This window comes from Schistocerca cancellata, chromosome 4 (genome assembly GCF_023864275.1).
Source record: "Schistocerca cancellata isolate TAMUIC-IGC-003103 chromosome 4, iqSchCanc2.1, whole genome shotgun sequence".
NCBI classification, from domain to species: Eukaryota; Metazoa; Arthropoda; class Insecta; order Orthoptera; family Acrididae; genus Schistocerca; species Schistocerca cancellata.
In genome coordinates, this window is record NC_064629.1 from 690366807 (window position 1) to 690394504 (window position 27698).

Consider the following 27698-nt stretch of genomic DNA (forward strand, 5'->3'; position numbering starts at 1 on the left):
CTTAACACTGATTTGCTTCAGAATTTTTCAGTATATTCTCAGTTTGAACACAATAAATTTCCATGAGACAGAAAAGCTTCTGTCCACACATCGGCATGGTTTTAGAAAGCATCATTCTTGCAAAACTCACCTTGTCCTTTTCTCATATGGTATTCTGTAAACTATGGATAAAGGGCAAAAGGCAGATTCCATATTCCTAGATTTCCAAAAAGTGTTTGACACGATGTGCGACTGCAGATGTTTATGAAGGTATGAGCATACAGAACAAGTTCCCAGGTATATCAGTGGCTTAAAGACGTCTTAGGTAAAAGAATCCAATATGTTGTCCTAATGGCAAGTGTTCATCAGTGTCAAGAGTATCATTAGGAGTGTACCAGGAAAATGAGATAAGACTGTTGTTATTGTCTGTATACATAAATGATCTGATGAAGAGGGTGAGCAGCAATCTGTGGCTGTTTGCTGATGATGTTGTGGTGTAATGGAAGGTGTTGGCATTGAATGACTGCAGGAAGATACAGGACGACTTGGAAAAAAAATTCTATTTTGGTGTAATGAATGGCAGCTAACTCTAAATATAGAACAATGTAAGTTAATGCAAATGAGTAGGAAAAACAGAACCATAATGATCGAATACAGCATTAGTAGCTTGCTGCTTGACACAATCACGTTGATTAAGTATGTAGGCATAATGCTGCAAAGTGATATTAAATGGAATGGGGATGTAGGGATTGCAGTATGGAAGGCTAATGGTCGACATCAGTTTATTGGGACAATTTTAGGAAAGCGTGTTTCATCTGTAAAGGAGACCATGTATAGAACACTATAGTGACCCATCCTTGAGTACAGCTTACGTGTTTGGGATCCCCTCAAGGTTGGATTAAAGGAAGACATTGAAGCAGTTCAGAGACAGGCTGCTAGATTTATTACCAGTAGGTATGATAAACATGCAAGAAGTACAGAAATGCTTCAGCAGCTCAAGGAAGGAATGGGACATTCTTTCGAGGAGCACTGTTGAGAACATTCAGAGAAATGGCATTTGAAGCTTACTGCAGAAAAGTTCTACTGCCACCAATGTGCATCTTGCATAAGACCACAAAGCTAAGAAGAGAGAAACTAGAGCTCATACAGAAGCTTTTTTGTCATCAATTCATCAGTCTCCTGACTGATTTGATGTGGCCCACCATGACCTCCTCTCCTGTGTCAACTTCTTCATCTCAGAATAGCACCTACACCCCATGTCAGCCATTATTTTCTGGATGTATTCCAATCTCTGTCTTCTACAAAGTTTTTACCCTCTACAGTTCCCCCTAATACCGTGGAAGTTATTCCCTGATGTCTTAACAGATGTCCTGCCTTTCTGTCCCTTCATCTTGTCAGTGTTTTCCATATATTCCTTTCCTCTCCAATTCTGCGCAGAACCTCCTCATTCCCTACCTTATCAGTCCACCCAATATTCAAGATTCATCTGTAGCACCACATCTCAAATGCTCCGATTCTCTTCTTTTCTGGTTTTCCCACAGTCCATGTTTCACTACCATGCAATGCTGTGCTCCAAATGTACATTCTCAGAAATTTCTTTATAAAATTATGATCTATATTTGATACTAGTAGACTTCTCTTGGCCAGGAATGCCGTTTTTGCCAATGTTTTCGCCATCCATCATGGGTTATTTTACTGCCTAGGTGGCAGAATTCCTCAACTATATCTTCTTTGTGACTATCAATCCTAATGTTAATTTTCTCACTGTTCTCATTTCTGTTACATCTCATTACTTCTGTCTTTCTTCGATTTACTCTCTATCTGTATTCTGTACTCAGCAGACTCATTCCATTCAGCAGACTTTGTAATTCTTCTTCACTTTCACTGAGGATTGCAATGTCATCAGCAAATCTTATCATTGATATCTCTTCATCTTGAATTTTAGTTCCCCACTCTTGAACATTTCTTTTATTTCCATAATTGATTCTTTGATGTATAGATTGAACAGTAGAGGCAAAAGAAAGTCTTAAACCCATTTTAATCCAAGCACTTCATTCTTGATCTTCCACTCCATTATTCCCTCTTGGCTCTTGTACATGTTGTTTATTACCCATCTCTCCCTGTAGCTTACCCCTATTTTCCTTAGAATTTTGTCTTGCACCAGTTGATATTGTCGAACACTTTTTCCAGGTTGACGAATTCTATGAACATGTCTTGCTTTTTCTTTAGTCTTGCTTCCATTATCAGCCATAATGTCAGAACTGCCCCTCTGGTGTCTATATTTTTCCTAAAGCCAAACTGATCGTTATCTAACAGATCATTAATTTTCTTTTCCATTCATCTGTATATTGTTCTTGTCAGCAACTTGTATGCTTGAGCTGTTAAGCTGATTGTGTGATAATTCTTGCACTTGTCAGCTCTTGTAGTCTTCAGAATTGTGTGGATGATATTTTTCCGAAAGTCATATGGTATATCGCCAGACTCATACATTCTACACACAAACGTGAGTAGTTGTTTTGTTGCCGCTTACCCCAGTGATTTTATAAATTCTGGTGGAATTTTATCTATCCCTTCTGCCTTATATGATCTCAAGTCTTCCAATGCTCTTCTAAATTCTGAATCTAATACAAGATCCCCTATCTCTTCCCTATTGACTCCTATTTTTTCTTCAGTCACATCAGACAAGTGTTCCACCTCACACAGGCCTTCAGTGTGCTCTTTCCATCTATCCACTAGATAGCCTTAGCTTCCTTGCACTTCCTGTTTATTTTATTCCTAAATGACTTTTATTTCTGTATTCCTGAATTTCCGTAACATTTTTGTACTTCCTTCTTTCATCGATCAACTGAAGTATTTCTTCTGTTACCTTTGGTTTCTTCCCAGTTACCTTCTCTGTACCTATGTTTTCCTTTCTAGCTTCTGTGATTATGCTTTCTAGAGATGTTTGCTGCTCTTCAGCTGAACTGCTTACTGCCCTATTCCTTATCACAGTATCTATAGCCTTAGAGAACCTCAAGCATACTTCTTCATTCCTTAATACTTCTGTATTCCACTTCTTTATGTATTGATTCTTCCTGACTAGTCTTTTAAACTTCAGCTTACTCTTCATCACTACTAAATTGTCAACTGAGTCTATATCTGCTCCTAGGTACGCCATACAATCAAGTATCTGATTTCATAATCTCTGCCTGACCATGATGTAATCTATTTGAAATCTTCCTGTATCTCCTAGCCTTTTCAAAGTATGCCTCCACCTCTTGTGATCCTTGAACAGAGTATTCGCTATTACTAGCTGATATTTATTGCAGTACTTAATTAGTCTTTCTCTTCTCTCATTCCTAACACCAAGGCCATATTTTCCTATTACACTTTCTTCTACTCCTTCCCCTACAACTGCATTCCAATCTCCCATGACTATTAGATTTTCATCTCCCTTTACATATTGAATTACCCATTCGATATCCTCATGTATTTTCTCTCTCTCTTCATCTTCAGCTTGCGATGTTGGTGTGTGTACCTGAACTATTACTGTTGGTGCTGGTTTGCTGTCAATTCTGATGACAACAACCCTATCACTGAACTGTTCACAGTAACACATTCCCTGTTCTACCTTCCTATTTATAATGAATCGTACTTCGTTATACCATTCTCTGCTGCTGTCAATATTACCCTATACTCATCTGACTAGATATTTGTCTTCTTTCCATTTCACTTCACTGACCCCAACTATATCTAGATCGGGCCTTTAGATTTTCCTTTTCAGATTTTCTAGCTTCCCTACCATGTTCAGACTTCTGATACTCCATGTCCCAACTCATAGAATATTATCCCTTTCTTTGGTTATTCAATCTTTTTCTCATGGTCACCTCCCCCTTGGCAGCCCTCTCCCAGAGATCCGAATGAAGGTCTGTTCTGAAATCTTTTGCCAATGGAGAGATTATCGTAACACTACTTCAGTTACAGGCTACATGTCCTGTGGATCCACGTTATATGCCTTTAATGCAGTGTTTCCATTGCCTTCTGCATCCTCATGCCATTGATCAGTGCTGATTCTTCCACCTTTAGGGGCACTTTCCCATCCCAAGGGCAAGATACTGCTCTGAGCCTGTCTGGTCCTCCGCCCTCTTTGACAAGGAGGTCGGCAAAATGAGAGTGGCTACTTTTGTAGACTGTTAAATTATCAGTGATTGGATGGAACAGTTTGAATAATGAATAATTGGAACAGCTATCATTAGAAGATACATTGGTCTCCTATTGATTCACAACTAGTTTCGTGACTATAAAGTCACATCCTCAGATGGCGACCAGTTGACCTTTTTAGACATGAAGGTCATCTCTCAGTACAACACATGCATCAAAATAAGTTTTGCATCACCCCGGTTCCCATAACTCCTGAAGATAAACGTTGACTGTGGATATTGTATCACAGACACAGTCCCTTTGAATGTTCAGAGATGTCACTAAACCTGCCCAAAGATGTAAACAACCATGCATGAGCAGCACCTATTAGACAGATGGGGTCTGACAGCCGATCAGTTCCAGTCATTGTCTGTAGTTCAACCATGCCCAGATGGTCAATACCACAGTTCGATTGCATTCACATTATTACTTTGTGCCAGGAAGGGCTCTCAACATGGTGTCTTGGAGTGAACGAAAGCGATGTTGTTCAGACATGGAGGAGATAAAGAGAGACAGGAACTGTCGATGACATGCCTAGCTCAGGCCGCCCAAGGGCTACTTCTGCAGTGGATGACTGATACCTACAGATAATGGCTTGAAGGAACCCTGACAGATATGCCACCATGTTGAATAATACTTTTTGTGCAGCCACAGGATGTCATGTTACGACTCAAACTGTGCGCAATATGCTGCATGATGCGCAACTTCACTTTTGACATCTATGACGAGGTTGATCTTTGGAACCACTACACCATGCAGCACGGTACAGATGGGCCCAACAACATATCGAATGGACTACTCAGAATTGGCATCATGTTCTCTTCACTGAAAAGTGTCGCGGTATGCCTTCAACCAGACAATCATTGGAGACATGTTTGGAGGCGACCCGGTCAGGCTGAACGCCTTAGACACACTGTCCAGTGAGTGCAGCAAGGTGGAGTTTCCCTGCTGTTTTGGGGTGATATTATGTGGGGCCGATGTACACCGATGGTGGTCATGGAAGGCTAAGTAATGGCTGTACGATATGTGAATGCTGTCCTCCGACCAATAGTGCAACCATATCGGCAGCATATTGGCAAGGCATTCGTTTTCCTGGATGAAAATTCGCACCCTCATCATGCACATCTTGTGAATGACTTCCTTCAGGATAACAACATCGCTCGACTAGAGTGGCCAGCATGTTCTCCAGACATGAACCCTATCGAACATGCCTGGGATAAATTGAAAAGGGCTGTTTATGGACCATGTGACCCATCAACCACTCTGAGGGTTCTACGCCAAATTGCCATTGAGTAGTGGGACAATCTGGACCAACAATGCCTTGATCAACTTGTGGATAGTATGCCATGATGATTACAGGCATGCATCAATGCAAGAGCATGTGCTACTGGGTATTAGAGGTACCGGTGTGTACAGCAATCTGGACCACCGCCTCTGAAGGTCTCACTATATGGTGGTACAACATGCAATGTGTGGTTTTCATGAGTAATAAAAAGGGCGGAAGTGATGTTTATGTTGATCTCAATTCCAATTTTCTCTGCAAATTCTGGAACTCTCGAAACGGAGGTGATGCAAAACCTTTTTTTGATGTTTGTAGATGTCCCCTATGCTCATGCTGATCATAGCATAGAAACACAACTGCCAAAAACTGCATGTAGGATTTAACATCAGCAACAGTGAGAGGACTTGCATAATGGCCCCATCCACAGCATGGCATGTACTAATATGAGTACATGCTATACAGTGGACCAGGCTCCTCCATGAAAGTCCTCTCATTGTTATTTGTGTTAGATAGTGTGTGTAGTTCACTGTCAAGTTTTTGGTGGTTGTGTTTTTGTGCTGTGATCAGCATGGGGATAGGGAACATCTATGTTGTATTGTAGGATGGCTTTCATGCCTAAGAAAGTCAATTGTTTGGCATTTGACGATGTTACTTTATAGTCACAAAACTAGCTGTGAATCAATAGGAGATCAATATATCTTCTCACGGCAGCTGTTGCAGTTATATATTATTCAAATGGATTTTTTAAGCTGTGGTTGCCCCACTCACCAAAGAATAGAACAAAATCAAAAGAGTAATGTACAGATATGATTGCATGGATAAAGAATTGTTCTACAAGTACCATCATCATCGGATACCAAAGCCAATGCGTTGTTGATGTAGCCATTCTTCTCTGTTTCTTACCATTTATATCATGTTGTTATAGATGCTGGTAATTATTTCACCAATAACATGTGGCTGTTGTAGACATGCAGTCACCAGAAGAAGAAATTGAAGGAACTACTAAAGCAGACACACAGCATATGCATAAGATGGATGTATCTTGAACCAGCATCAAGCAATCATCACTGTTCATCCATGGAGCAGTAAGACAGTACTGTTAAGGGGCTAAACATGGCAGCAACACTTTCAGGGATATCTATGAACAAAATTATTCAGTAAGTTGAAATGGCACTCACGCAGGTCCCACAAGTCAAAACTGAAAAGTTAAGACAGGAAAGCGTCAGGAGTCTTAAAGACATCTCAAACATAACATCGCTCAGGAAGAAAGAATTGTAGAACAACTTACGGCAAATGAGAACATTTTGATTTTCCATGAAGATAAAGGGAGTGCCACAGTTGCAATATGAATGGAAAATAATCATTTATTGAGTGATCACATCTATGAAGAACTTGGGAGTGGTCTACAATTAAGATTATTGTGAAGACTTGAGCCTTTTAAGACTTCAGAATTGATTATGACATTAAGGGACTCTTTACCAAAGTCTTGTGATACAATTTATCAGAGACTTAAGATTCATAAGGACCCTCCTCCCCCCCCCCCCCCCCAACACTCACCCACGTATAACATGAAGAAGTATCTGTCTAGAAACATCGTATCTTTGTGGGACAGGCAGAATTGTTTGTGAAGGATTCAACTCGCATCATGCATCTTATATGGGAGGAGCACAGACAGGAGCCTGATATAACGATCAGCATTGACATGAAACCTCTCTTCAGCAACATGTCAACAGAATAGATTATTAGCATCTGTCAGGAATGAATGTCATCTGATGTATATGACTCGGTGCAGTTATGATTGACATCAACCTATTTCATCTGGTGTGGTAAATGTTATTAAAAACAGGTAGAGTGGTAGAAGGTTCCTCCCTCTCTCGAATAGCAGCAGTTACCAGGACACAAATTTTTCAGCAAACTGCTTTAAGCTTCACACATTTCTACCCAGGCTGTTGGCTGCAGTACACGGAAGACTCTTTTAGTCATTTGGCTGCATGTAGAAGCAGAACTGCGGTAGTTCCATCAGCATATTAACAGTTTGCAAAACAGCATTCAGTTTATGGCAGAGCAAGAAAGTAACATTGCAGTTCTGTTCCTGGACATAGAGATATACAGGACTCCCATGACAAACTGGGACACAAGGTTTACCAGAAACTAAAACACACCAAGTGCTGCATGCATCCCAAATCCTACCTTCATATAGGTCAGAAATGTTCCATCATACACAAGCTGACATCATGAATCCACCACAGTAGCAATACAAGCAAGATCTAATAGTTACGTAACACATTCTGAGCCAACAAGTATGACAGCCAAATAATAATAATAATAATAATAATAATAATAATAATAATAAGAGCTACAAAGCTCAACTGGGAGTTACACGTTGAAAGTGAAATAAAGGTGAGGTTTGCGGTGGTGCACTTACCTTATGTCAAGGGTGTCAGCGACAAGTAGGCAAAGTGCTTTGCCAAAGAGGTATTGCATCAGTTTTACAGAGTGGCCTCAGGTTCCAGAATTTGGTAGGCTCCATTGAGAAAGCAATAAGAGTCCTCAGTAGTGCAAATGCCTACAAGAAACATTGTGAGTGTGGTGCTGCCTACATTGGGGAAACTGGAAAGCATGTTAGTATGTGCATGGCAGAGTATGAGTGTTATAATGCTTCAGGGAAGCACAGATGGGCACCAGTGAAGCACCAATGTGATTGTGGGCAGCCCATGAACTTTCATAGGTACATGGGAGGTGCACACACAAAATAAGAAAGACGATTGATATCCTGAAGTGGTTAACAATATCAGTAGAGATGACGGCTACAGGCTCTCAACTTCCCAGTTGCCAGAAAACCTGGTACAATAGACTATGTTTCATTGTAGGGCAGCTACCTCACTAGATAATGCAACAACTGGCTAAACAAACAGCACATGAAGCAGGAAAACACTTTCCTCACACCTTGCCACTGATTTTTCGTAGATTGTCTTACAACACTGATAGCAAAACAGAATATTTGAAACATTCATTCCCCAGCTAAATTTGGCTGTTGCTTCACGAAGACTGTTACAACATATCTGAAAAGAGAAATAAGATTATGTGGAAGTACACATAGAATGATTTTAATGAGAACTTGAACACAGAGCCATAAAAGATACATTACAACTTTGGAGCCAATTGTTATAGAGTGGGAGCTGCTGACAATGTTTTGAAAACATGAAACAAGCCACCCAAGAGGACAAAGTGGAATGGTGCACTGCCCTTACACGGTATGTGGAGGATATTTCTGACTTCATGGGGGAATTGTTATGTTAAGTGGGCATCGAGCCAAACTATTGCAGTAGCAACAATGTGTGTGTGTGTGTGTGTGTGTGTGTGTGTGTGTGTGTGTGTGTGTCAGTCAGAGAGAGAGGAGGAGGGGGGGGTAGTAGTAGTAGTAGTAGTAGTAGTAGTATTATGCACCGCTTAAAGGGAACACCCTATTAACATACACTTAAAGGTGCCTTTGTGTCAGATACAGTTGAACAGCACAATAAATTGGCAATTGCGAAACACCAAAATTCAAAATGATTTTCGTAGGCCTGTATAGCAACAAAAAATAATTCATATTTCTCAAGCAATCAGTTAACAGAGTAAGATGTGAGAGGTGACGGAAAAAGTTAAATGGCTAAGTGATATGAACTTTCATAACACAGGCAAATTATTGTTATGCTGCTCTAGAGGCAGAGAGTGCCTATAAGGCTGCCTCATCAGGCATGGCAGTAAACACTGCAGAAGTACGCAAAAGGCACTCTGACATATCTCTGTCACCATTTGATATTATGGGAGCAGTATTACAGAACAACTATTTTTCCAACCTGATTCAACAACATTGCTCAATCAAACTAAAATTATCTTCAATAAAAGCATCTCACCCCTCTTCTCTCTCCCATTCATCATCCAATCACAACACATATTTAATTATTTCCTTACACATGATAACAGGGACAGCAGTCCAGTAATGAATACAGAGTTGTACATTTTTGGTCAATAGTCTACACTGTAAAACTGATGGCTGCTTGTGACAATGGATAAAATGTTGAAGCGTTTTGAAACACAACAGGATCTTAAACCCAGGAGAATTAACACAGGGTGTATACACCCCAGGAGAACCAGGAAATCCAGGAAAAACCCTAGAATTGTTTCATCTGGGAAAAACTGAGGAATTTTTTAGAATTCCAGGAATTTTTCATTGATTTAGTTTGCAGTTAAATTTTTGTAATTTTGACTAGTAAGAACTGACACTCTAACAAAGAATTTTATTTTAGTCTCATACTGCAGAATAATATGGCAGCAATAAAACATAAATGAGTGAAAAAAAATGAAAAAATAAAACTTAAATTGCAAAGGAAATGCACCATTTACAACAACAAAACACAGTGCACACACAAGCATCTGGCAACAGCAAAGTGTGTCAAAGGCTTAAGAACAAAGACTATGCAATCTTTCATAACAACAAACTGCTTCCAATGTAAAGCACACAAGAAAGACAGGCCGCGGCTTATCTGTCATGAAGGTAGGCCTGACTGACTCACTCGCTCAGCTCAGCAGACAAACTATGCTTCTGCACCTGTTAACTTGTAATTGCGTGTTGACATACAAATGAGAATTGCATCTTCTATGGAATCTGCTATTATGGAGTCTTATTGTTTATTAGTCCTACAATGATAAAAAGTCCACATGCCTACTAATAATTTTTTATGGTTGTACTGGGTACAATAAAATTTTAATGGTTGGATGAGGCACTAAATATTGTATCAAATGAGGACTGTGATATTAGAGACTAAATACTATAAATGAGCTATTATACAATTTATGCAGAGCATAGATCTTAAACTACAGCTACCACACAGTTTTGTATTTTGTTGTAGTACTAGTAATCAGTAACACCTTATAAAAGCAGATTTCAGTAGAATATGCTATGCTTGTTAGTGTGTAAACACCCAGTTATGAGTTAACATGATTAGAAACGCATTTTGTCTGCTAAGCTGAGCGAGCGAGCTAGCTAGCTCAGGCGTACCCTCGTGACATATGTGTCGTGGCCTGTCTTTCTCGTAGGCCTTGTTCCAATGAGTGTGACATCACAACAGTGTACATTAGGTTCATTTGAGCAACTGTAAGCAGACTCTTGTGCATGTGCAGTTCAGTTGCGTATGGACAGTACCTTTTCCCGTTTTGGGGCTGCATGAAGTGTGGCTGGTAGTTGCATCAGCAGTAGTAACAAGTATCCAAATGCTACCCAGAAAAATTTTTCTGGTGTGCCCAAGCTGCCAGATTGGCGCATACACAGAGCTGTCTGAGTTGTAGTGGGGATGGAGATAGTTTCCACATGTCCAATGTTTATGTTTAGGGATTTTGCTGTTTCCTCTTTGTTTATAGCTCTCCCCTCACATGAAAACAAAACAGATTTTTGTGGCTGGGAGCTATCAAGTGAATTAAAATACGTTCACATAATTACAGAAGGTTAAAATATATTGATAGTTTAAGTTTTCTGATTTTATTATACTTCCAGGTTTTTGGCAATCAAGCATTAATTGTCTTACAAAACAATGAAGTTATTTTTGTCAATTTGATAAAGAAATTTGCCTTTCATTAATCTTTTCCACAGAGGTGGTCATTTATTTGAAATGAACTTCTGGCACATATGCCATCATGCCATGATAAAGAACCAAAACGTGAGTTAATACAGTACTGGTACTCCAAGAAAATTTACATCCTGAAAACCACACTGAAAAGCTTAATATCAGGCTGGGGCCTACTTCTTTGTGAATCTGGACATAGAGTGTGTACTTTAAGCTGAATTATGCATTTTAGTGTGGTTTACAAAATTGCAATGCTATTGCTCCCTCTGATGCCCTTTTTCAGTTATGACGTAATGTAAGAACTCTTAATTGTATACAGGTACAAATATATGGGCTTTCTACACCATTGTAGCTGCACGCATGCACAGCAACATCATTTTCTGGAGCTCTTTGGCAATAGCTGAAATGAATTCTAACAGGTCATGGGAAAGTATTGTGAATAATGGTTTGAAAAGCATTACTTTTGAAGTACATTTCATTTTATGCAAGATGAATTATCTTACATGTGTAAATGTGCTTTGAATTTCTTACCATAGAGCATTTGATTCTCATTTAAAGCTTAACACTTTGAGGGCCAGCCACTTAGAAGCATTTCAAGCCCAGAAGACCAGTCATTTATGTCATTATTTAAAATGTTACTCGCACATTTGTGTTATTTGTCTTAAAGTGTAACACACGTAAAAAGAAGACCAACATTACATGTGAAAGCTTACATTTTCTTGTAGCTGCACTATATATATTAATTTAAACCATTAACTTTACACATTTATGTGTTCAATCTCCTTAACAGTGATGTTGGTATTGGCTGACTACATCATGTGTCCCATGCTCTGAATATCTGCTACTGTCAGCTGGTGTGATCATGTGACATGATCTACAATTGGCTTACTAAAGTGCATTGCAATCTTGATTTCAATGCTTCAGAAACTTGTGTGCAGTGTTTGGTGGAATTCGAATATATTTTTTCATAATATGAAAATATGCAGCATGTATGTTGCTGCACATCAAAGGTCTTTCCAAAATGCGATTTTTTTTTTCTCTCCAGGGGTTCATTTTCTAAAGTGCAGAGAAGCTTTATGCCAGTATATAAAATCTTAACCATTCAAAATATTGATAATTTTTATGGTTTTGAGGGAAAGTATACTGTCACTTAACATGGGAAAGGTGTATTTGTAACTCAGAAATACAGGAAAAATCCAGGAATTTTTTTTCGTTGTCCATGTATACAGACTGTAACGGAAACTGAGTTTAGCCATGGAAGCCTATGCACATTATTTGCCAAATTTTCTACCTCCATTGTACTGTTGTACATTTGTTGCTGACAAAAATTAACAAGCAGAAAATTAGACTCTGATGCTATTTCCATTCCGCCCAATAATACCTTTGTTGTATAAAAATATATTTGCAGTGTGCAGAATTAAATTATTATTGAAATTATAAATGATGTTATTCAGGGACACTATCATTAGATATTGCTAACTCACAAACTGTAAGTTTGTGTATGTATGTGGGATTCTGTCTGTATGGGAAAAGTACAAATGTTTTCTCTTGTAAAACATTGCAACATGTTGTTACAGAGACGTTCCTGTGCTCAGTTGGTGACAAGGATCTAGCCATAAAAAAGGTTTGTAAAGTAACTGTCGTGTCGTGTGGACTGTCTAATAGCCTGTTCTGCATCATTTTCTGATAAAAGAGAACTTTTGAGTACCATGAATCAGTCATTATGTTACGAAAGCAGACAGGATACTGCAGTATAAAGGTGCCAGTTCAGTATCATACTTCAGCAACAATACTGTTTCTGGGAAATCTGACAGAATTGAGATATGATTAATGCGTTATAATCCTGTTCCTAGCTCAGTTTTGTATAAAATAGAAATGGGTGATTACAGAATTAAATATACACCATATGTATTCCTGTTGTAGTTACTGCATCTGCTCATAGAGTTAAATCGTATCAAACGATGAGAGAAATATTGTTCTCATCTGGTCCTGAATAAGATTTATTGCTGTTGAGTCTTGGAACCTCTCAAGACAAGATGACATGTTGACATCTGGAGGATTTAGTAATACTGTTTGGAGGCAGATGTCAGCTGGCTCAAATAAGAGGTTCATGAACTGTTTTTACTAAGAGATGGATTCATAGGTATATAATGCCCTGGATATATTTTTCGACCATTAGTGTTTTCAGTGTGTTAACTACAGGGCATCAACAATCATGTTTGTTAGCATACCAGATCAAGACACTGCCTGTTTTGAGAGTGTGATACAAGTTTTTGTATCATCCATTCACGGAAGTTCCAACATTTCTAACACTATTGAGTTGTTAATTTGAAGCAAAACTCAGGAATTATGGTATGTTGGTGGAAGTAGAATCAGGTGAGCCATAAAACACCTGTAGCTTATTCACTTTTTGGTGGAGCATAAGCTCTTAAACATGCAGTAACAAAGAAAAGAAGGAGAAACAGATGCTACCAGCATAGTCATTATCAGTCGCCATTAGACTATTTACATAGCCAACAAAAAACACCGTGGTTATCTTTAAAGGCATGAAATATATGATTTGAAAACTTTTTGTAATCTGCAAGAATGTTTCCTGTATTGTTCAACACAAGACTAGACTCTTAATCGTGCAGCCTGCTTCCAAATGGAGCACGGCAATGGTGTGGGATAAGTTTGTACTGAAATAATTATACATTATGTGATCAAAAGTATTGAGACACCTGGCTGAAAATGACTTACAAGTTTGTGGTGACCTCCATCTGTAACGCTGGAATTCAGTATGGTGTTGGCCTACCCTTAGCCTTGATGACAGCTTCCACTCTCACAGGCATATGTTCAATCAATTTCTGGAAGGTTTCTTGGGGAATGGCAGCCCGTTCCTTATGGAGTGCTGCATTGAGGAGAGGTATCGATGTTGGTTGGTGAGGCCTGGCATGAAGTCGCCGTTCCAAAACATCCCAAAGGTGTTCTGTAGGATTCAGGTCAGGACTCTGTGCAGGCCAGTCCATCACAGGGATGTTATTGTCATGTAACCACTCCACCACTGGCCGTGCATTATGAACAGGTGCTCAGTTTTGTTGAAAGATGCAATCACCATCCCCGAATTGTTCTTCAACAGTGGGAAGCAAGAGGGTACTGAAAACATCAGTGCAGGCATGTGCTGTGATAGTGCCACACAAAACAACAAGGGGTTCAAGTCCGCTCCATGAAAAACAATAGCACACCACAACACCACCACCTCTGAATTTTACTGTTGGCACTACACACGCTAGCAGATGACGTTCACTGGGCATTTGCTGTACCCACACCCTGCCATTGGATCGCCACATTGTGTACTGTGATCAGTCACTCCACACAATGTTTTTCCATTGTTCAATCATCCAATGTTTACACTCCTTACATCAAGCCAGGCTTCATTTGGCATTTACCAGCATGATGTGTGGCTTGTGAGCAGCCACTTGACCATGAAATCCAAGTTTTCTCACCTCCTGCCTAACTGTCACAGTACTTGCAGTGGATCCTGTTGCAGTTTGGAATTCCTGTGTGATGGTCTGGATAGATATCTGCCTGTTACACATTACGACACTGTTCAGCTGTTTCCGATCTCTGTCAGTCAACAGACAAGGTCAGCCTGTACACTTTTGTGCTGTATGTGTCCCTTCACATTTTTCCACTTCACTGTCATATCAGGAACAGTGGACCTAGGGATATTGAGGAGTGTGGAAATATTGCGTACTGACGTATGACAAGTGACACCCAATCACCTGACCATGTTCGAAGTCCGTGAGTTCCACGAAGCACCCCATTCTGCTCTCTTATGGTGTCTAATGACTACTGCCGTCGCTGTTATGCAATACCTGGCTGGAGGTCGCAGCACAGTGCACCTAATATGAAAAACATATGTTTTTGGGGGTGTCCGGATACTTTTGATCACATAGTGTATATGTTCCTTTCATATTGTCCTATTGCAATGTGCCAAGGTATTCCAAAGCATTAATTATGTTTATGCATTCCATCAGATTCTTATTACTGTTTCAAAATGTAAATAGAATGACTTAATTTGCAGACAGTGTGTCAAAATAAGCAGTGAACCACTTTGACTCTTGTGATGTGATACATTTAAAAACCTCCTGGTTGTTTGATATTCTCAAGTTTGCAACATGTTGTGTGCTTGCTCAAGTCAGTCTCCTAGCACACTGAATTATGGAGTGTTTTCCAGTATCTGACATCAAATGTTATATAGCACTATAACAATCTTGATAGAACGTGGTCAGTAATTGTAATGTTAGTGCTATAAGCAACAACCACCTACAAAAAAGTTGTCTGCCAAATTTAACTACCTTTGGTAAATTTGTTTTATCTGGTAAACTATGCAAAATTACTGTAGGTGAATGCTTAACAGCACAGCCATGCTTTTTCATCTAATCGTAAATTTGTTTTATGTGGTAAACTGTGCAAAATTACTGTAGGTGAATGCTTAACAGCACAGCCATGGTTTTTCATCTAATCGTTGATGACTATGAGAGTAATGCATATAACATATTATATTCCAGAAATTTCTTATGCCCTGTGGCAAGCACTTAAGGGGCATCCTGACTAGATTTGTTTTTGGCAAACCCGTGTCCCTATGTAGGGGCTGCGGCATCAATCATCTACAATCATAAGCTGTTTGCGTGCTTCATGACCACTGTTGTGCATGACAGTGGAACATTCTGTGTTACAGAGAACAGGGATTGTGGATCACATGGAAGGTGCCTTCAGCCTGAAGGTGAACAACAAAACAAGGAGGTGAGTGAGTGTTGAACTGAAACACTCATTAGCATGCAGCCTGCCACACTCAAGTTGTATTAGGCTTACCTGGATGTATGGGTCTGCAGCTGAGTGGATGACCCTTACCTATCTTCTGGTGTGACAACAAAGACACTGACTTCAAGAAGAAGGGAAAAAATACTCTGTCCCTGTAATGGCTGTCTCTTTATTGTAAACTCCAAGATCACGAAGCTGCAAGCCATTTAAAAGTGCAGAAGTGCAAAACAACCAAAATTCAAGATGTCTTGATGTCGCTGTCGATAAGGAACTCTAATCTGAATCAAGTCAAGGATCTTATTGAGATACAGATATTACAAAGATAAGCAACAACTTGGAAAAAACAACTGTCTTCATACTTCAACACATCCATCTTTCTCAGATCATGTTTTGTAGATCTAAAAGTAAGACCTCCATATCTAATCCAATACGATGTTTAAACTATCAAAAGTATGGCCACAAAAGTGTTACTTACAAGGAGGCTGTGACTGTGCATCAGCTGTATGCAGAGGTCTGCGATTTAGTGCTTCTGACTGTGTGAGCTGTGTGTTTCAGACACAGTATTTAAGTCCTAGGAAAGCAGAACAACACAGTGAACACTTTTGGATGACATTATTCATGGCATAATTATTGAGATTAGAGACCAGTCAGTCAGTGCAGTGTTTCCAGGAGTTGAATATTGACCAAAGCATCAAAGCTACATAGAAGACTGAGGGAACATTCACAAACAATACAGGAAAGATTGAGTACACGCTACAGTCCAACAAGTGGACTGTTATCTAGTGTTAAGTGCCCAGAGATGTCCAAGCAGATCATCTGCCATGACGAGACATTGCAGTGGCCTCTGGCTCACACATCTCCCATCAAACTGCATTATTGGCTTCAAGAGGTTGTTTTGTAAGCTTAGTGACCTACCAGATGCATTCACTTTGACTAAGGTGCCACATGTCTTTGTGAATATGTGTTAATGTCTTTGTGAATATGTTTGTGGTGCACTATAATTGTAGCTTGGAATTGTGTATTAGTGTCCTTTTAATGAATAAGTAACACACTACCCTTGATTCTCACTGTCTGTTTTTTCTGGTGTGCCTTTAGGATGTATTACAACCCTCCCAATATTGTGGAAAAAATGACTTGGCAGCACCAGAGTATTCTGGGACAGTAACTCATGTGGAGCATGTACACTACACATGTTTCCTAGGGCTACTGTAATAGCTTTAGTATACAAGAATGATATCTAGCAACAGTATTTGTGTCATTATCATTGTGCATATGGTCCTGGATTCCATCTGATAGATAATAATGCTTGACCACACAGGCCTTGACTAGAGGATGAATGCATGCAACACAAGTACATCATGTCTTTAGAGTGATCATATTACTCCACAGAATTAAACCCATTTGAAATTACAAGGGCACTTGAGGCCAAGAGATTGCAATACCTTAACTGTCACCACAGGCAATTGCTGATGTCAAGTTGACACTTGTCCAGCAAAGACAGGTGTTATTATAAGCCGTGTATAATCCTTGTGTTCTGCATTATCATACAAGGTCCTTGCACCTTGTGTTGGCATTTTCTTTATGCAACCAGTAAAGAGAGCCCATGGATAATGAGTGCCAACCTTAGACCATGAATAATTTTCCCTCTGCCTTTTATTTGATATCTGTGTGTCATGTGTTATGCTACTTTTCAGTTCATGCATTACTGTACAGTATTTCGTGTATCTCAAAGATTTGTTAACTCGCTAGAAATGTGAGTTCTGACAGGAATGACTCAACAAATGAAAAGTGAAATATGTACAAAGAAAACATTAAGTCCCTCCAGCTCACTGCCAGCTTTCCTTGGCTGCTCATCACAGCGGAGAGTGAGTGAGTGAGTGAGAGAGAGAGAGAGAGAGAGAGAGAGAGAGAGAGAGATATGGGGAGGGCGGGGGGGTTAAGGAAATACCTTGCAACTAGATTGTTGTAAGGAAAAGACCTCACTACAAGATTCCTCCTTTCCTAATTGAGCTAGCATTTCTATTTAGACTTCAGAGTAGTAATACAGGATATGATCACAATGAATTCACTTTGGAGTCCTTCATTTAGTCAGCAGTAATAAGCTTGATATTTGACAGTAACAAGAAAAAACCTTGAGTAACCAGAAAGAAATGTCAACCCTGTAAACCACAGAAGTAAACTAGGAACTCCAATACACATCTATACACCAATTCCATATCCTGCCAAGAGTAAAATGCATACTTTGTTTACTAAGTTGATTTAACAAATCAAAGACCAATTGTGGTGTTACCGCACCAGGCCATGTTACGTGAAGTTTTGAGCAATGGGTTCTGCCCATTTCACACAGTACTGTGGCATGTGAAGCCATCATACCCAGGGAGAATCCATGATCTCTACAATTGCATCTCTGTTGTGGTCACTCAGCTAAGATACTATCTATTTGTCTGACATGTTCCACATCCTGGAGGACCTCCTCACTACGGATCAATTGGAATGAAAGTAAATCTAATCTAATCTAAACATCCTGTTCTTCCAACCTGGTTGCTAAATCTCTTCCCTGAGGCTGGGACATAAAGGCTATAGCGGCTAGTTCAATGGTGATGTACCTTAATGAAGTATAGACAACAAAATTATTGAACTGTTGCTTCTGTGATGTCATAGATGTTGTGGCTGCTCCAAGAAGCAGTCACTGTAAAGGTACTTTTGGAGTTGTGACAGGAATTGGTCTTGACATTGTTGTCCCTGCTTCTGTAAGCTGTACAGAGGTTGGCCATGCAGCAACCATATGTGTGCTCAGATTTCTTCATCAGTGTCCTTTTGGGACCAATATGCTTTAAAAAAGTTTGTTATGTGGGTCATCTATAGCGGCAAATGTCTATGCGAAACTCATTTCAGTCTGTATGAGAATTCACTGTGCAAACAATCCCCTAGGCTGTGGCTAAGCCATTTGTGGAAATTTGGTGATTTCTCTATCCTTAATTAATCCCACAAGGACTGCTACAATGTTGGGGAGATTTGGAAGCAGTTGTTGAAAGGTGCTACAGGGTAAACCCTAACTCCATTAGGGGACTGATGACCTCAGATGTTGAGTCCCATAGTGCTCAGAGCCATTTGAACCTAACTCCATTGACAGTATGAGTATTTTGGTATATGGGACCTGTGGTTGCCACTGGCTCATTACAGGGTAATTGCATCTAGCTTTATTTCTTACCTCTATTTATGTTTATAAGTGTATTACACTGACTATATCAGCACAGCAGTACAATTGCTGAGGGTGTGTGCTGTGTGTCTTGTTTGGAAACGAACGTGTGCCATTCACTCATAGTAATTACTGTCCCCAACAGTAATACCCACTTTACTTGTCACCCTCAAGCTTCCTCTCAGAACTGCTCAGTTCTGACTCAGTTTTTTTTTTTGTTGTTGTAAAGTGCTGTTGGTTGTTTGTTAACAGTGATACACAGCAGTATAGATAGGTTTATTCATGAAGAGGTGGTTCTTATTCGTCTCTTGTATGGGTTGACTGAATGCAACGGAAGTGTTTTCTGTTGTATATGTTGGTGATTGCATATTGCAGGTTTTTCCACTCTTGTGAAGGTACTTGCACAGGAGAAAAGGTAATTGGAGTAAAAACTGAACAAAACATATTATTCTGTAATGAGTTGCTGGAGATTGTGGGTCCCTTGTACCAAAATACTCAGTAACTTACCCTGAATGACCTTTGAAATTTTGGTACTGGTGTCTGGGTTCACTTTAAATTTGACTTTGTTTGCAGTGTGTAATGCTATTGACATCAATACATTCCTACCAAACAAGATAGTGCTGTGGTAAGACACTGGACTTGAATTTGGGAGAACAGTGGTTCCAATCCATCCCCGGCCATCCAGATTTAGATTTTTAGTGGTTTCCCTAAATTGCATAAGGCAAATGCCAGCATGAGTCCTTTGAAATGGCATGGCCAATTCACTTCACTACCTTTGCTCCATGCCTAGTGACATCATTGTTGAGGGGATATTACATAACAGTGAGCACAGTTAAATGACTAATGTAATTGAAATTGGTTTTTACAAAATACAAGCAAATAACATTGGAGTTCAGATGCCTTGCCATTTGTTAGTTAGGAAAATGATTTGAAGGGGAAAATAATGTCCTTACCATGATTTGACCTGATGACCTTATGAGGAAGCCAGCATGTGTGTAGCTTTGAGTGTATGAGATTTTAAATGATTATGCAATATAGACAACTTATGTCAATAAGGTCTCCATACCTATTTAAGCCTCACAATGGACCTGGTCTTCTGGCAAGAAGTAAATTTCTGTGTCCTCAAAAAATAATTCTATGTATGATTTCTTGCACATTGGATTATCACTAGCAAATTTACATTTTTGGCGAAGACTTTGATGATAAGCAATGAGTGCTACATATGACTGAACTGAGAGCTTCTGTTACTGATGAAATTTCAAAGGAACTTACACATCATTGCCTTTAGTTGTTGATTAAGACAGATGGAGCTCAGTGTCCGTTACCTTCATTGTTGATAAAAATGGTGAAGGCATGTGTCCCAGTCTTCCTCTGTGTCATTTAATAACAAGAACAATGTCACGAGGTGGCAGTTGTACTGCCAAATTTGCTGCTGCTTTCACAGCTGTGACTGCAGCCTGAACACCTGAACAGCATTCATGACCACAGTAGGTTTACAATGGAAGTAGCGATAGATAGTGCACTGCACTTTTTTTGATTTCCTCGTTCACCAAAAAACCAATAACACACTAGAGGCTTAACTCCACTGTTCATGGCCTTAGAAACAGGTATTGTAATGTAAGCATATATACTTCCTCAACATAGAATGATTCATTTTAATGCACTTTCTACTACTGAACTCTGTGTGCTGTCCTGACGTACAGTTCATTGTGCAGTGGTCTTGAGGAGAATGCCACTAACATGTATAATCAGCAGGGAAGACTAGACATGATGTTGCTTGTGATCAATATTTGAACAGGGAGAGCATCCAGGACTGAGTGCAGCACACCACTATGGTGATTCAATGCACTGGTGAGGCTGGCATTTCCAGACTGTCAGGTCACCTTTAGAAGTAACCCTTTCACTTGAGCTGCTATGAAGACTGCATCTGGGCAACATATTGGTAGAGTTATGATGGTGGCAGTGCAGTCAATCTATCCACACAGTAATCTATATAGTGAGAGATTAAACCACACAATTAAGGACCTTTGAAGGTAATTGTGTCTTGAGTGCTAGATGTTAGATGTACCTCTGCCAAAGCAGAAGTTCACAATAGTTTATCCACCATGTGAACAGATCACATGTAACATAACTTTAAAATAAATAAATGAACTGCCTGCCAGAAAAGTTGATGTAGGACTTGTATCAGTGCACAACCTGTATCAGTGTAACAAAAACAAAAGTTCATTCTTCTCAACACAGTCTCTGTGCCAGGCAGAGAAATTTTCTCTTGACCCTAATATAAGGACATAGTTTATCTTTGAGGTACATACAATACCATTTGGTGCAATATCAAGCAACAGCTACACCAGTGAGGATTTTTGAGGATGCCTCCAAGGTCTTGTCCAATTCTCCTTAACTGAGTGATACTGTTGATACATAGTTGAATATGGTCATTGATAGCTCAGGCAAATGGTGGCCCAGAGCAAAATATTTTAAGCATCACATTGTTGTTACTAGCTCTTGATGTCCGTATCAAAAGTACCTTGCGTGTGTTCTGTATTTATCAGTGGTTTTTCAGTTTATGTGCAAGATGATTATAATTAAAATTCCCATTTCAAAATACTGTAAAAAAAGAATCACTGCTGAGAATGACATTAAATTTGAATGGAATATTATCAGATGAGAGGCAAACACTATGGAAATAAAAAAAATTAACAAAAGTTTTACCACTGACGTAAATGGGTTCAGCTACAAATGACAGATGAATCACAATATGATGGCTATGGTGTGAGTTGCACATTAAACCAACTGTACTGTGCAGTGTCAAAGACCACACAAGTTCGGCATGCAGCAGTTTTGGCATTGTTAGTTAGGCAAGCCCGTCTGCCAGTGCAAGGTCATATCACATTCGATGGGAAAAAACGGTTTTTAAATGTCTTGAGATTAGCGCAAGACATGTTCAGTATGGTGCCCACCATTTTCTGCCACAATTTGAAATTGAGAATCAACATGTTCCACAGCAGATTGGAGTGTCTTGGGTCATGTTCAGAGTGTGTTACACAATGTGTGTCTTCAGTTCAGCTATGTTTGTAATCAGAGCACTGAACACTGCATCTTTCAGATAACCCCACATACAGAAGATTAAGATCAGGTGATCTGGATGGTCAGGCTGTAGGGAAACGATGACTTACAATTCTAGCATTTACAAGATGCCTCTGCTGCAGTTGCTTCACTGGCTGTGCAATATGCAGAGGAGTGCCATCGTGCATAAAAATGATTCTGCCCACACATCCATGTTGTTGAAGATTTGGAATGACATTGGTATGCGAAAGGTTCTCATAGCATTTACCACTGATGGTACATGTGAAAGGACTCGCAGCACCTATTTCCTCAAAAACATATGGACCTGTGATAAATGGTGCTGTCAGCCCACACCACACAGTTACCTTTCAGAATCAAGCAGTACCAGTTAACGTGCGAGCAGATTTTCCATTGCCCATATTCTGCATTTCTGTGTATTGGCATGTCCTTGGAGACAGAAATGGGCTTTTTTCTGTCCATAGAATGTTCCATGCCACTGACTGTCCACTCCCATGGGTGCAAGAAATTCTACAGCAGTGTTTGTCTTACTGGCAGGTCAGCATGAAGCAACTCCTGAAGATGGGTAATTTTGTATGGATAGCAACGCAGGATGTTTCATAGAATTTTATGCACCTTGCTCAGAGGCATGTCTAGAGGTGGGCAATTCCCCATGCACTGTGTGTTTTCACACTACTGCTCGACCCTTCCTGCAATGCTGTGGCCACATCATCTACTGATGTTGATTCAATTGTTTTCCTTCCTCTGCTACACTGTACTTCAAAAGAGCCTGTCTTTTCGAATTTCATAATATTTTATCCAGATGCATGACAGAAATAGGGCCAAAGCCCTTTTTCATACCCTTAAGTATCTGGAACTTCTGCAGAGCTACTGGTGCACAGTCGCCATTGTAAAAGAGCTTTACAAGCAGCACATGATCCTGCATTGAGAGAGTCATGCCAGGTGTCTTAGATGCAAACTGAGGAACAGCTGTGTACTAAACATCTTTTATTTTGCATATTTTGCTGCTCAGTGCCATCAAGTGGTAAAATGTACATTATTATTATCTTCTTTCCTTACCATTCCAGACATAGCATTATTATTATTATTATTATTATTATTATTATTATTATTATTTCCCTGTAATGTTCCCCCTTCTTCGTAATAGTCTGTTCAAATTTTATGTCATTCCGAGCAGTAGTTCTTTCTTTACAGTGTTTTGAAACTGAAACTTTAATTATAATCACACTGTAAATTCAGTATACTGCATTCAATGATAAGGAGGGTTGAATAATGGGAAGAGACATCAGGTTGCTCTTTCTGTGTAGACGAAACTGTATGTGTACAGTTTGCTAAATATGACTGAAATACACTATCCTTAATTTTAAACATAGCATGAAATTCCTGAGACTCACATTGGAAAAGAAAAGGCTACATGGCTGCTATACATCCAAATTCTGAATACTGTGTCTCAAAGACCCTAAATATTTTTATGTGGCTTAATGGCAGGAACATATACACAGATTGTTCTTGCTTCCTGCACTATCATCTTCTTCTGATTATGTCCTGAACATGGGTGCCCTGTGTACAGATTGATGCACCATTCATACTTATAGCTTCTTAATTCTGTCCACCTTTAAGATATAAAAATGGCCACAGGACCATATAGAAATGCTATTATATTTAACCTGTGTGTTGAGGCTGATGAACCCAATGCTTGTCACATGATGGCAACTTCTAATGGTGCAAGAAGTGCACAGAATCAAGTTTGTTCCTCAACCTACTGTTACCACTACTGTTCATTGAAGTGTAAATCATGTGTACCACCATTGTTCTTGAAAAACAAGAACACCTGTGTTTGAACAAATGTGCATTCAGAAGGGCTTAGTTTGACAAGTATTAATATCCTGAACTAGGGCTGTAACTAGTACCTGTGAATGTTTATAAGGCTGAGACTAATTTTGGATGTAAGGAGTCCAGGAAGCTGACACACTACCTAGAGTTTTTCGCTAAAGAAAGCATTTGACATCATTTTATACATATATTTCTTTCTATTACTGACATGTGTTTAAGAAAGAAGGTAACAAAGAATTCTCCGTTGTCTTCCCTTTATAATCTTTGACCTACCTACCAAATGCTCAGTGTATAATGCAGAGTTATGGATGATGTTAAAGGCATAGCAGGAATTGAGATCTTATTGTTTAATATTCCTTTCACTTGAACGTGTGGACTCCATAGATAAACTGGTGTAGACATTTCAGAAAACTTTGTCCATCCAACAGAAATATCAGAAAGAGGTGATATTCTGTTTGATATGGCATGTGGGAGTAGATGGAAAAGATTTATCTGATATAACAGTTAGAGCAGCTGGTCAAGAACAACTTATAGTGTACTGTAACACCCTGTTCCAGTAATTACCCTTTAAGTGAGACAGGAATTGTCAGTGAGATGGAGTCATAGTTATCTGAAAGTGAAGAAGAAGCAACTGCATCCACTGAAGTGTGCAGGCCAACAATGGCACATTTTCTTCCAACTGCACAGGAGGAATATAATAGCCCTCACCCAGTTCTGAATTGGGCATCAGCTTCTGACATGTGCTTTGCTTCTCTGCCAACAAGGAAACCCAATAATATGGGACATTTCTTTACCACTCTCAATATATAACATTTTAACATCCTGTATTTTGTATGGAACAAGAAGTGAGTTGGGGAAGGGGGGGGGGGGGGGGGGGGGTAGGCTTTTGAGAAAATGTGCACTGTATTTTAAATGGCGGTGGTATGAATGAAATCTAGTTTCAGTATTTTAATCCCTTGGATGATGATTTTAATGTATTTCATGGTGACTGGTTCATTGTATTGTTTGTGTGACCAACCAGCCTTATTATCTTAAATGTCTTTTAGATTCCAACTTTTAATTTGTTTTGAATGTAACCATTTTGAGATTTTAAGTATGTAAGCATGTGAATTTGTATGTGCTATTTGTGTGTGAATGGAATTTTTTGTTAATTTTCTGTGTGCATATGGTTAATTTTCAACAATTTAATTAAATTTGTCCTATGACATAAGCAATGGTGAATTGATGACCTCACTTTTGAGTCCCATTTGCCAGAAATACTGCCACTACCGCATTGTTGCAAAAGAGAGAAGCTTTGGCAGCAATGGTCATAGAATATAAGTGTTGAGTATCTGAATACATTTAAACATGTTTTGCTCATGTTCACTGTCAGTCTGATGATAAAGATCTTTATTGATAATAAATGAAGTTGTGGGCTGCAAACAATGGTAAGGGACAAGTTGGTTGTTTTGAGGAATTCTCATAACTAAGATACTTCAAGTACATCCGTTGTGATTTTTTTATACAGATAAATCATTGTTTTCAATCATTTATAGAGTAACAACATATTTTTAAAATTGTAAATTCTATCCCAAATTTTATGCTTAAAAATATGACAATGGGTACTTTACATTGTTTACTTGGAAAATGAGTGCACTTAACATCAGTTAGTATTGACTTATCACTGTTTATGTGCTGGGTGGATTAATGAAAACCTCTCAAAAATATAAAGATCTGTTTGGTTACAGTTTATGATACTAATATCTGCATTACCAATTTTTTAAATAATGATGTATAACAGCCTTAAAAATTAATCTGTGATTAAGCACCTTAACATTTTTGCCAACACACTGCCATGTAAACTCATGTAAACAATGGTAAACAGTGGTAACATTGTTTGAGTGCTTAAATGATTATTCACATTTTTCTGATCAGCAACAGATTTTGAAGAACACTTGCATTCAGGAAAATATTGAGGATCTTTATCTGATTTGTTATTATCCACATCATCATCATCATCATCATCATCATCATCATCATCATCAGATTTGTATAGATTGTCACTGAAAATCATTTTTCAGAAACAAACACTGCACTCATTACTACTACCAGCAGCCATGTTTACATCCACAAATCCTGACAAAGTCTCCATTAGTGAGAATCTGAAATAACTGCCATTTCTCAGTTTATTGTGGAGCTATCAACTAATGTGAATAAAACACATAATGTACCATGTTTTACATGCAATAACTCTGTTTCTCATCAAGTGTCCCTTACCACTGTTTACAGCTGAGGACTTTAACTGTATATTTTTCTGACAAAATAAATGTGAACAGTGAAGTCCAGAGCTGGGACTCAGAGCTGTAAAAGGCTGAACATTCAATAAGAAATAGTTGTCTTGCTCTTTGTCTTCGAACATCACTGCTTATGTTTGCTGTAGTTCCCATTAATGGTTCCAAGTGAATATGAAAATCATACCTAAACAAGGTCATATACATTTCCTGTCTCAGCCTTGTCAAAACAGAGCTGCTCATTTTGTATTAAGCCAATTAAAAGTGAAATATCAGGATTGACAACTCTGTACTGAGTGGATGATGCTTACCATCATAGGTTGCGTTATAATTTAACAAAGATACCGATCATGATTGGAGCTTCAAACAGGTGTTTTAATTGATGTTAAGCAAATGTAGGAAAATACGACAGTGGAAATTTAGAAAAATGGAGCATAAATTTATGTAATATGGAGGCCACTACTTAGCTGGAAAATAAATGAGTAATGATTAGACATATTTAACAGCTCAATAAGATTTTCTTTACCCAAATCTGTTAAGTATGTCTGTGTATGACGTATATTCATTTTCCAATTTTTAACAATTTTTATAATAAATTGCACTGCAAAAGGTATTTTTATAGACATCAGATGCAGTTACACAACCAAACTTTGTTAAAATATATTGAATTACTTTGTACACTTACCACAATTGAAATGTGGCTCTATACTTAGAATGAAGTCCATGTCACTGACTTTAAGCATTATATATCTGTGCACTAAACAGTCAGGATATAGGTAATATTTGACATGGTGGCATGCAGTGACAGCAAGTGGTCAGGACATACTATATAGCTTCCAGTATCCCTTTCACTGTACAATGTATTAAGTAAATGGTTTTGGACATCAAGCATCCATTTTTGAGCTTCAGTTAACAGTTAAGTCACCACCTTGTCACATCCGGGTTCAGTCATTAAATAATGTTTCTTGAACAGGTGAGAATATGTACTACATATCACATGCTAGACTAAATTACAGGTCCATCTCTCATAGTGGATACTATAATAAAATACCCACCATCTTCAACTACCATTATGTGTGTTATTTTCTGTACTATTTGTTATTTTGTGTACTGTACTGTGTAAAATGTGTTACCCTGTCCTAGCTAAATGTGGTGTTGTCTCAGCTATGTAGACCTGTGGAACATTGTTGTGGTTTCCTTTTCTAGATTATTGTGGGCATGGCTTTGCCTCCTGTACCCAGTTATAGAAACACACAAAATTTGCCGCAGCTGTTAAATGAGATTAGCATGATGTGAAAGTGTTAAATGTTTTGATATGCATGCTAAATGGAATTTTATCTTTGTGGAAAATCAGATTTATGTATGATAGTGACTAGTTCAATTAATAATATACATGGAAAATCCCTTCTGCTGCTACAGATTTGGAAAAACAATTAATGAGCATAAGCTAATAGTTTTTTATT

The 27698-nt window shown here is 38.8% G+C and overlaps 1 protein-coding gene across 2 annotated transcripts in view; it reads left to right on the top strand.

The window, feature by feature from the left end:
• Window positions 1–27698, top strand: part of LOC126183707 (PDZ domain-containing protein 8) — a 215048-nt gene that overhangs the window by 179542 nt on the left and 7808 nt on the right. Inside the window, exon 12 of one of the 2 annotated variants that reach the window (XM_049925894.1) lies at window positions 12624–12674. The exons of the other annotated variant lie outside the window; for it this stretch is intronic. Within the exon in view, the coding sequence (XP_049781851.1) occupies window positions 12624–12659 (36 nt within the window). The 3' untranslated portion in view covers window positions 12660–12674. Of the gene's footprint in view, window positions 1–12623; window positions 12675–27698 lie in introns of those variants that run through there. 2 annotated transcript variants of the gene reach the window in all.